The sequence below is a fragment of the Equus quagga genome, chromosome 12 (assembly GCF_021613505.1).
Source record: "Equus quagga isolate Etosha38 chromosome 12, UCLA_HA_Equagga_1.0, whole genome shotgun sequence".
In the NCBI taxonomy this organism is placed as follows: domain Eukaryota; kingdom Metazoa; phylum Chordata; class Mammalia; order Perissodactyla; family Equidae; genus Equus; species Equus quagga.
The window spans coordinates 9,225,896-9,238,097 of record NC_060278.1 but is presented as its reverse complement, the minus strand read 5'-3'; the positions used below and the strand labels follow the sequence as shown (position 1 = coordinate 9,238,097).

Here is a 12,202-nt window from a genome sequence, read left to right as displayed (position 1 = left end):
AGTAAATGTTAGGGAAAAAATAGCAATTTTCCATTTATTTCTAAATTTTTATGGCATTTATATTCATGCAATAACCCTAACATTTTCAGTTATTATGGTGCAGATATGATCTGCTTTGTTTTTGAGATATGCCTATCATTTTGCCTTTGTAATGCTGGCACCTAGAAATGCGTTTTGCAAAACTCTCTAAGAACCTATTTCTACACGTATGTATAATCATACTTGCATCCATGTGAAAGCCAGGTAGCTCAGATAATGTTGGGTTATATGTTTTATAGGAGTATTTTTTCATTAAGAGTGAAAGTAAAGAGATTGCAGAAGTTACATTGCTATCCACCCAACATACCTCCCGTGAACACTTATCTTCCCAGGTTTATCTGCTACTCCTTTCTTCATGAGAAGTAACACTAATCCCCCCAAACTCTTGGAAAAACAACAAGCTTCAGTATCCAAAACCAAATTACTTTATGTGCAACCTTACAATTCAGTGAGAATCATTTATTTTTAGCATTTTAATTATATTAAATACTAATCGTATAAAGCAGTTTGCCCCATATGAGTTTACACTTGGAAGTATGGATTTCTGATGAGTTAACTAAATTAGTTCAGACAAAACACTGGATCTAGAAGCCTTGGAGGGAAACAGCTAAATTTTTTGTACCCAAATTATTTCTCCTCATTCCATAATTTTTTCTGCGCTAAACTACAGAGGGCATGGAGCTAACATGGAAGCAAGAGAGCAATGAACAATATACTTGCTCCCAAGTTCCCATTACATTTTTTGATAAAAATGCACAAAAGAAGATCAACAATGTTAGCAGCACAGGAAACTGCGTTTTTTCTCTACATATTTTGATGCCATATCACTTAGCTACACAAGATCAATGCAAAAGGAAATTACATAGCATATTTGATAAAATAATATAATCAACAAAGTAAATTCACATTCAATGTGTTTATAATTTCATATCACATAGAGAAAAATACCTTCTTTTTAAATACCTAGCATTTTAAAAAAAATTTTTCTTATAACTAGACATACCGGGCCAGCCCACAAACTCCCAAAAATCAGAATTGAACCAGGTTACATTTTCTGACCATGAGGCGATTGAGATAGAAGTGAAAAAACAACTCTGCAAATTAAAATTCAATAAGATAATCTGAAGTGAAGAAATTATAATTAAATGTATAAATTATTTCAAAATAATAAAAATGAGAATAGCCACATATACAAACTATGAATGTAATGCAACCAGGTCTATATTCATAGGAAAATTCAAATCATTAAATGTTTTCATTATTTATTGAGAGAAAATAATGAAAAATGGATATAAGGTAAGAAATTTAAAAAATATATATTATTCAACCCCAGGAAAAGCAGAAAAGAGAAATAATTACAAAGACAGAAATACACCAAATATCTAAATGAAACTAAGATAATGTTTTCTGAAAATGAAACAACAAAATAGATAAATTCCCAACTAATTACCTCAAAAAGAAGCCACGAAAAAAATTAGACATAAGAACAAGATTATAACAACTATAATTGATAATACTAAAATCTTGGCATATTATAAATGCAGTCAATTTCAGAGAGACAATTTGGGTCTGAAAAATAAATTTCTGAAAAGAACTAGTCAATATGACAGTATGTCTGTCAAAGCATTACCTTCAAAAAAAAGAATCCAAGAACTCATGGTGTTTCAGGCAATTGCAGTCAAAGTTCATGGAATGGATAATTCCCATACTATGTGATCTGTTTGAGAAAAAAAGAAAAGTGTGGAAAGTTACCTATTTTATGAAGGTCTTGTACCCTAGAACCAAAGTCTGACAAATAACATTTTAGAGAGAAAGAAAGGAGGAAGGGAGGGAAGGAGCGAGGGAGGGAGAGAAGAAAGAAGAGAGCTATGAGTCAATCTCAGAGATTTAGAGGTAAAACTCCTTAGTACAAGCTAATTGAATGCAATATTACATTTAAAGACTGTCCAAATAACACCTATTAATGTAACACAATATCAAAAGGTCAGAAGGAAAAAGTCATTTTGATAAATGTTGAAACAATTTTCAAAAAATCCAACACCTGGTCCTGATGTAAAGCAAAACTCTTACTAAAGTAGAAATTGAAGGAGATTCTTTAGCAATATGAAGAATGTGTTTCTTAAACCAATTGTCGACATCATAATTAACTGTAAAACACTGGAAGCGGTTCCATTAAAAAGCAGGATCAAGATAAGGATGGTGATAACAACATTTGTTGTTATTTGAGAATTTCTAGCTGATACAATAAGACAGTGAGCACAAGTTTCTAAAAGCATAACTATTGAAAAGGAGAAAATAAGATTGTGAAAGTATTAGTAGACAACATGAATTTTGACCTTAAAAATGCAAAGAATGAATCAAAATAATGATTGGTACTAGCAATAGAATTCACGGATATGTAGATATAAATATATAGATATTATTTCCTATAAAGCTTTATAATGGAAAAGAGCTCATTGGAAATAAAAAAAATTAATACCTTGAAATAAAGCTAGCAAGAAAACCACAAGAGACAAAAAGAAGAGGTGAATAATGGAATGACACTGTTTTTCTGGATTGGAAGATAAAATATTGTAAACATGACTATTCTAAAATTAGTTTCTAGGTTTAAAAAAAATTGCATTCAATCTCTATGAGATTTCCTTTGGAACTTAAGAAAATGTCCTAAAGATCATTTGCAAATTTCAGGGAAAAAAATATAAATGAGGACTTTCCTTAGTAGATAGTAAAATGAATGATATGAAGCTATAATAATTAAAACCCTATACCTTTGTTACAAAAATCAACCACAGATTAATGGAACAGAATAGATACCCCTAAAATTGGCCCTAGTATTTGTAAAGGCCTGTCACAAAAAGATACACAGCAAACCAATAAGAAATGGATGGATAATGCTTAAAATTTTTCCGATTTGGGGAAAAGAAATAGGATAGTCTTACCTTATGCTGAATGCCCAGATATTTTCCAGATATATTAATGATTTTAATGTAAGAAATAAACCCAAAGAAACCAGATGATATAAACTGAGTGTTTCACAGTCTCTACTTAGGAAAAGACAAAGCATAAGAAGTTATAAAAGGAATTACAAGGGAAAATTATGATATATTTGGACTGCGTAAACATTAAAACCTTCTAGAGATTAGAAAGCATCATTAAAAGTTAAAGAGCTAAAGATAAACTGGATAAAATATTTAGAACAAATGGAAAAAGGTTAGCATCTGTAATGTAGAAAGAGCTCCTATAAATCATTAGGAAAAAGATTAACACCCCCAGTGGCAAAGTGGGCACAAGACACTGATTTATCTATAGAAGAACAAATGCAAATGGCAAATAAGTGTATACACAATCACCCTAGAAGGAAAAATTACAAATTAAAACAAGTTACTATTTTTTACTTATCAAAATGGTGAAGATGAAAAAAGCATTTAACAGTGATGAGAATGTGCTAATTTAATTATTCTGAGACACTAATGGTCAGACTGTAAAGAGTCAACATTTTGAAAAGTGATTTGGTATATGTAAGAGAAAAATGAAATAGTTTACATTATTGACCCAGTAAACCCACTTATGAGAACGTAGCCTAAAGGAAATCATCAGAGCTGAAAAAGAAAAATTTATGTACATGGCAAAAATAAAATTAGACAATAAGAAAATGATGAATAAATAATGACACATTCATATATGGAATATTAACAGCCCTTAAAATTCATTTTTCAAAGAATAACCTTGGCGAACCGCTAGCTAATCTAACTATAGCATGAAATATTGCAGAATTGGAATTGGAATACTGTAGATAAGTCAGCTTAATCTTCCCCCACCTGAAGTGGTTCATTAACAAGAACGCCTATGTGTAGAGCTCTAGAAAAGCCGAGAGACTGGTGCTCACTCTCCAGCAGAGCGGGCGCTCTCCGTCCTTCGCTGACTTGGACCTTCAGTGTCCCTTCTGTATAAAATTAAGAATCTGAATAATATTACTGCAGCCGGGTACAGAGCTTCCACGGCCATGTGGGATAAGACTTGAGTGTCATTTCCAGATGTGTCGTCTTTGTTGCCAGCCTGTCTCGAGCCACCGAAAGCTTGCTTGGCATCTCCTCCCGCTGTGCTTGTGACCAGACATGCTCTAATAAGGAATAACGGCTTTTTTAAAATATTGGTATATTTCATCTCCCCTTAATAGGAACCACCTGTCTGTGTGTTATGAAGTATGAGCAGAGGGCAAGAAAAAACTAAATGTTGCTTGTTTAGAATCAGGTAATGTTCTTGTAATCTATGTTTTTAAAAGGCCAATCTGAGAAAATGACTGTGAACAGTTAATAAATAATTTTCTAAAATTTGGCTCCTTGGGAAAAATTAATATGGGTTTCACCTCAGGCTATATACTCAGGTATTTTTTCAGATAGATTAAGATCAATATTCTCCAGGCAGGTGAGCATGTATTTTGTTGTCACACTGTCTCCGTAGTCCCATGGACGGTCATACACAGGATGTACGTGTTCACAGTTCAGCATCCTCTATCACTGTCCCCAAAAAAGACGGCACTCTCAAGAAGACACCATCAGCATCACTGCATGCATTCTCTTTTGCTTCTGCTAGGGCACCCCCATTAATGACTGTGCACTTGTATGAAAGATGGCTAGGAATAAGGGTGTAACCTAACCCCAGGGACTAGAACAAAACTAACCAGCCTTTGAGCACTCTAATCCATGACCTCAGCCCAACAGAGATGACGAAAGTAGATATGTAGTGATCCTGTCCAAGAGACAAATGATAATCCAGAGGGTGTGTCTGTTGGTCTCACCCCACAAGCAGAGCTGCTTTATTCTCCTCTGTTTCTCCTGTGACACAACTAGAAGAGACATGAGGGGTAGGCTGAGGACAGTACTTTACCTAAACCTAAGAGTGTAATTGAAAAATTAAATGATCAGTTTTAAAGGTTCTGGATATCAGTGCAACGTACCCAGATCAGAGAGAGGCCAAAAGCTTAAAGCCTGTGACCCATAGGATAAGTACAGGTGTAAGTTGACTCTGGGGCATCGGTGTTCAGTTGGTAGGAAAGGAAGAGCCAAAAGAATCATTTGAGCTGTTCTGAAAGGAGGCAGGGGCTGGTAGCTGCCTATCGAGGTCAAAGGAAGCCTGTGAGTCAGGCCCAGTGAACAGTAAGGCACCCCGATATGTTAAAGGCACTCAGAGCAAGAGAAGCACTTTCCCTTACATCTCTCACCTCGGTACACGCAAGAGAACACAGACGGACCACAGAGTAGAGCAAAGCAAGTAGCCAAATGCAGGGCAACTGTGAGAAATGAAAATGTCTCCTGGAGCTCAGAGCACGAGGCAGTGCAAGGCAGAGAGGACCAGTGCAGAACCAGGAACCAGTTCTCTTCTAGAGTGGCAAGTCTGGCTGAGGGCAGATGAGGTGAAAGGCAGAAACTGCAGCTTCTGGAAGGCAGGTTGCAACCGTGACTGGAGAGAATCCTGCCTTTGACAAGCAGTCATGAATATTCCTCCCTTCTAAGATTTCCTGTAGGCCACTGTATTGCTTAAAGTTCACAGACTGTCGGGAGTAAATAGAAATTTACAAAAACTAAAAAATTGATTTCTTAAAGAAGAAATTACAGGAACATAAGTGCATTTCTGTTCTGCTAATATCTAATTTAGACATGTGATATTTATGTAAATTGTACTCTGCATGTACACTTAAACAAAATTGTGTAATTATCATTAAAATCAGAATAATACTAAAATGTAATTTTCTAAAGCAAATACCAGCAATGAGTTTTAAATCTGTCTTCTTTCTTCTGAATGCAAAATGTTGAGATGTTTGTTCATTATTAAAAAAAAAGTGATTTCCTGGTAAACTAAAACACTTAATTAAATTATTACCAGAACTACAATATAAATAAATATTTCACCTTCTGGCTATTTAATATAGCAGTAACCTTTACAAGCTAATATTTGTCGTGCACATCACACAAAATAGTCACAAACCTAATTTGGCTACTGCCAACATTGATATGCTGCTGATAATTTGTGATTATAAATGTTTATGTCACTTTTGTAATTAAGGGGTTGGAATGACATTAGCAGACAGTGTCTATACTCCCCCAAAGGAACAAAAATTTAGAGGGCAAAATAATCTTATGCCTTTTTGAAGTATTTGTATGCTGGGAAGTTTGCTCTTCAAAAATACAAAATAGTCTGGAGAAATTTAATCTGGGCAATCAGACCCTGTTGAATACATTCATCAATAATTGTCACTTTCTGGCTGCCCACTTTGCATGGCGATATCCTAAGTGAGGCTCCCTTTAAGAATAATCTTCAGATTATCCTAGTGAAGAAAAAAGGCCAGTAAATTAACACTGAAGCATATTCTGCCAGATACGAGAATTAAACAGAAATTCTGAAAACTCCATGCATTTTAACATTTTTTATCTGTATAATATACACATACTCGCATGCATATTTATAATTTTACACAAAGGCGACCGTACCATACATTCCAGGATTCTTTTTAATGCGCTGTTTTTTCATGTTCTCTTCTTTTCCTGTTTCCTTCCACTTGTTCTCCCCCCCCAACCCACATTCCTCTCGCCTCAAGAGAACCCTTACTTTAGAAGAGGCATTCTCGCGTATTTTTTTGCAGGTATGCATACATGCACTTATACATGCATACACATATAGAGCTTTTTGTCACTGTTTTCTATAAATAGGATCATAGTATAAATACTAATACATCTTGCTTTTCTCCTTCAATCCCTTGGCAGGAATCCCTGCACCAACTGGAATAGCTATAATTCATTCATTTTAATGATTACATACTATTCTCTGTATGGATCACAATAATTTATATAACCTTTTCCCTATTGTTAGATACTCTCTTTCAATTTTTTGCCACTATGAAAAATCTTGCAGTAAACATCTTTGAAAATGTCCTTGTACACTAGGATTTTAATTTTATGGCATAGGTCCCCAGAGGTAGGGTTATTGAGTTGGAAGGTATTTCTGGTTTTGATAGACTGCTTTCCTAAAAGTCCCTAACCATTGACATTTTCGTCAACAATCTGTGAGAATACACGTTTTCTGACATCCTGTCCAGCAGTGTCATTCTTCTTTTTAATCTTTGCTCACATATCTGAAGTAAAATGATATTTCATTGTGATTTTAATTTATATTTCCTTGTCTGCTAGCAAGCTCCAGTGTCTTCCCACGCTAATTGGCTTTTTGGATTTGCTCATCTTGAACTTCCTGTTTATATCGTCTGCCCATTTTTCTGTTGGTCTCTATTTTTGTAATCATTTGCTAGCACTCTTGTGTGTTACCAACCCTTTATTTGTCATCTGTGTTGTAAATATAGTTTTCCAAATCTATCATGTCTTTTGACTTTTTTAATTTCTTTTTCTCCCCAAATCCCCCCAGTACATAGTTGTATATTTTAGTTGTGGGTCCTTCTAGTGGGATGCCGCCTCAACATGGCCCAGTGAGGAGTGCCATGTCCACACCCAGGATCTGAACCTGCGAAACCCTGGGCCATCAAAGCGGAGGGAACAAACCCAAACACTCGGCCACGGGGCCGGCCCCTCATTTATTTTTTAATAGGCAAATATGCCTACCTTTTTTATGACTTCTGAATTTTGGTTAAGACATTTGTACCCCTAGATTGTTCAAGAAGTCTTCTGGATTCTCTTTCAAGAGTCCTGTTGGTTCTTTTATTTACATTTATCTTTAAAGCATCAGGGATTTGTTTTTATATCTGGCAACAGTGGTGATCCAGTTAACAAACATATATTAGTATCTACTTTTCACTTAGCACTGTGTCTCTAAGCTAAAATGGAATCAATCAAACCTCTTAGCATCTCCAAACACCTGCCACATGCAGGAGGCATCGAAACCTAAGACATGATCTCCACCATCCAAAAACGTATGGCCCCCCTATTAAAAAAATCACAGGGGAAAATAGTAAGGTTTTACATTATTTTGCTAGGGCTTCCATAACAAAATTGAACAGACCAGGTGGCTTAAACAGCATTAATATATTTCCTCACAGTCTGGAGGCTAGAAGTCCAAGATCAAGGAGTTAACAGATTTGGTTTCTTCTGAGGCCTCTCTCCTTGGCTTGTAGGTGGTTCTCTTCTCCTGTGTCTTTGCATTCTTCCCTTTGTGTCAGTCTGTATCCTAATAATTAAATCTCCTCTTATCATGACACTGGTCATATTGGATTAGGGCCCACCCTAATGACCTCACTTTATAGACCCTTTCTCCAAATGCAGTCATATTCCGAGGGGTTAGGGACTGGGGGTTAGGATTTCAACATATGAATTTTTAGGGGACATAATTCAGCCCATAACATGTTTCAAATGATTTGTACCGCCTGTAAGTACTGTTGGTGTTCACATGAGTGGCAGATCACTGGACAGTCAGTGAAAGCTTTGTGGAAGAGAGAGGACTGGAGACAGGCATCAAAGGATGCTTAAGACGTCAGTGAGGCTTTGAAAAGCTTTTCTACGAGAAAATGAGAATAAGCAAAATGATAGCTGTAAACGTGGTGTGTCTGGGCTCCAATGAGGTAAGTAGGCCGACCAGGGGAGATAGTCTATTTTGTGAGAAGTGGGAAATAAAATTGTCACTGCTGAGACTGTAAGTAATCTGGATTTAGGAGAAGTTTAGGCTTAATGAAGAAGGAAAAAAGAAGCATCATAAATTTTTGAAAAATGAAGTTCCATAATTAAAGTGGTATTTAAGGAAGGAAAATCTGGTTTTCATTTATGAGATAAGACATAGAGACCAGATTGAGACTGCCATGATTATTAAAGGAGTAGCTTAGCCCGGAGTAGTAGCAATGATAAATGAGAGGAAATGGTGGATAAATATTAAACATTCCAAAGAATGTATCAAAAAATCCACAGAAGTTGATGATTGCCTGTTTATAAGAAATGAAGAAAAGGGATAAGGCAAAGGTGACATCCATATTTTGAACCTGGGGAACAGAAATAATGGTGCCATTGAGCTTGTGGTATACAGAATCCTGGATGGAGAAGAAAGTCGACCAGTGGTTCATTTGAGTCTGAGAGTTTGAGATAGAAATATTCAGGTGGGAATGAGAAATTAGGGCAGGGGCTCTGGTGAAGTGAGAGGGTGAAACCTGAGGTGTGTGTAAGGAAGTCACAGGTCTGGAGTACACTGTGCAAAGTGCAAGGAGCTGAGAGGGGGTGACTCAGCCCAGGAGGCAAAGGAATCAATTACTCATCCAGCAAAGTTTTATTAAGCATTTGCTATGTGTCAAGCATTTCGTTAAGTGCCAGGAATGCAAAGATAAATAAGATAAGGTATCTGCCCTCAGAAACCTCATCCTCAGTCGTGAAGACAAGGGTGGTCGATAACGTTAAATGAAGAAGAAGTCCAAGATAAGCAGGACAGATAAATGACTTTTGGATCTGTCAATAAAGTAGTCACCCTTGACCTTCTAGAAGGCAGCTTTAATAGAGTCTTGGTAATAGAAATCAGATTGAATGGGGAACATTTGATGAGAAAATGGAGACAAGAGCAAGACTTCCTTTATTCCTGGAATCTGTTTTGTTTTTGACTCTCCAGACTTTTTGCCACCTTCAATTTAATTAGTTTCTGTTATAATAGTAATGTTCTGATATTTTAATTCGGACTTTAAATAATATTAAGTCAGTTAACATGTAGTCTTAGGTCACTTTCATGTTTCTAAAAACATAATAACTTGATACTATATTTTTATGTTTCTTACCATTCAGATTCAAATGAGTAATAGAAGTGGATATGATCAATACCTTTTAAAATGATAACACTTTGCAAGAGCCGAGAGGGGCTAGTTAATAATCAGCCCTGGGAGAGATGATTAGTAAGGAGAAAGAAAACAATAAAGACCACTGTTTATGGTGTTGGCAAGAAGTCAGGTTTTACTGTGTTTCCTGTGTCTGTGACAGTCGGAGACAGGATCCAGACTGGGCTGCAATACTTGGATTCCTTCCACTTCTGTCTGTTCCTGTGGAGAAGAGAGGAAAGAGAGAACGGGAGATGAACCTCCAGAGACTGATTGGGAAAGTGCTTTCACTCCTCCTATTACTAATCTCTGTTAACATGGTCTCATTAACAAAGATCTCATTTTCTTTTGTTTTATTCAAAAAAAGACAGTAATGTATGATTGTTGTGGTTTTCTCTGATTAGCATTGTTCCATGCATGACACCTCTGTGAAGTACTCCCAACTAACTGATCTATCTTTGTCATCCAGGAATTCCCATCAATTTTGAAATGAGTGAGCTGAGTAATGTTAGAATGTGAATGCCGTTGTGCTAAGTATGTCCACCCAGGGGACCGGGCATGGGGCTAGAAAGGTAGACATCTGAGAGTCTCCGTCCTGGTTGAATCTGGTTTAGACTGCCATTACAGTTGTTTACACCTAGTGAGTAAGCGCTAAATGTTCATTGATTTGATTCCGTTTGACTTGATTTGATTAGTATGGTTTCGAGCAATTCAGTTTCTCTGTGTATTTCTACATCTAAGGATTAGATCAGATTAATCATTACTGCCCCTTTACTGTATGGAGTAATGATCTACTTGCCCTTAAAGCCCAGCTAAGAAATGAATGCTCGGGTATCTGCTGAATGTAGGCCATTCTCCAGTAAGCACCCCTTCCTGACTCCCACCCTGATCTTTATGTATCTATGGAGCAGATATCCTGGCACAAACGCAGTCAGGGGATGGGATGGTCAAGAATTGTGAAAAATAGACAGAAATACTTCATGAGAGGCCTCTTAGCTCTGTAAATATAAAGCCACTTGTAATGAGCACTAACGACCAAACGTGCAGATCATCAGAAGTTCTGATGATGTTGCTACAGCTTTGAGAACTTGGCTGTATTGACAGAAAGAGCAGAAAAAGATGACACACTTTATTCTTTCTTGGTCAAGGTTTGTAAAGTCAGATAGGAAAATTCTAATAGTTTGGGGTTCTAAGTTTTGGTGGCAGAATAAATTAGGCATTTAGAAAACAGTCCAGCCTGCAAATGGGCAGTCTCCTTGTTTGGGCCACAATGTTTGAGGTGGGACTTGAAATAAAGATCAGGGGGTGCTTGATGGATAGGTCTCTGTGTAAGGCGGGTGCTTGGGGGATGGGGGGTGGACAGCAAGAGTCTATGAGCATAATAACCCTTTTTAAAGATTTTCTGGCAGCTTTGACTCCTCTCCCTATCCCCGCTCTGAACTGCTATATCCTATTCCACATCACCAAACTATGCATTTCTTTCCTCCCTCGTCTTTCTTTCCCTTACCTCTCAAAGTCCTAGACCACCAGACAATCAGAAGGAAGCACATGGTGAAGAATATGATAAGGGTTGGTTGGGTGAATGAAGGTATTTCCTCTTTCTCCCCACCTTAGACCCAGTTGTTTGTATATAATTTCTTATTTACCCCAAAAGGAAAACATTGCTTGATAATAGTCTTCATAATTGAGTACTTGTTTATGATCCCCTTTCTTGTAGGTATCTCTAAAGGAGGAGAGCCAAAAATATTGAGACCCCCAAGACGGCCCCGGAAGCCCAAAACATTAAATAACCCTGAGGACTCCACATACTATTATCTGCTACATGTAAGTGGCTCGCTCTTATTATCAGCTGGGAGCCATGGCATCCACTAAGGACCAGTGTGAACACTGTGACGACACTAGGCCTGTCAAAACGGAGGGCTCAACTTGGTTTCTACTTGCCTGCTCCTTCCCTGGTTAAGCATCTGGGCACTTGGCTCTACTCCAGCTCCTCTTCCTCATGAGCCAAGCCTCTCCCACAGTCCTGCAAACTCCATGACCTCCCAGCAGTTTCCTCTGCTGGTCCATTACTCTGAGCTGATGTGCAGATATCAACCCAGAAAGAGAAGTGCATCATAGCAGGAGCTCTCCAGAGAGGGCCCTTAATGTCAGTGGGTGAGTTATGGTGAAAGTAGAAGAAAGGGAAGGAGCGGGGAAAGGACACATTTATTGAGCACCTTTTGGATTCCAGGAATAGAGTGAGGAGTGCTCATATCCATTGTGATATCTAATCCTAGAAACAGCCCTTAAGGTGGTACCCCATCTCACAGATCAGGACTCTGAGATAGATAATGCACTTAACTGTCAGAGCTGTTAATTGTATTGAGGTCTTCTGATCCA

At 37.3% G+C, this 12,202-nt stretch overlaps 1 protein-coding gene across 1 annotated transcript in view; it reads left to right on the top strand.

Moving 5' to 3' along the window:
- MYO3A (myosin IIIA) overlaps positions 1–12,202 on the top strand; it is a 218,365-nt gene that overhangs the window by 195,461 nt on the left and 10,702 nt on the right. The window contains exon 32 of the mRNA XM_046678079.1: positions 11,541–11,647. Coding sequence (XP_046534035.1) covers positions 11,541–11,647 — 107 coding nt within the window. The remainder of the gene's footprint in view (positions 1–11,540; positions 11,648–12,202) is intronic.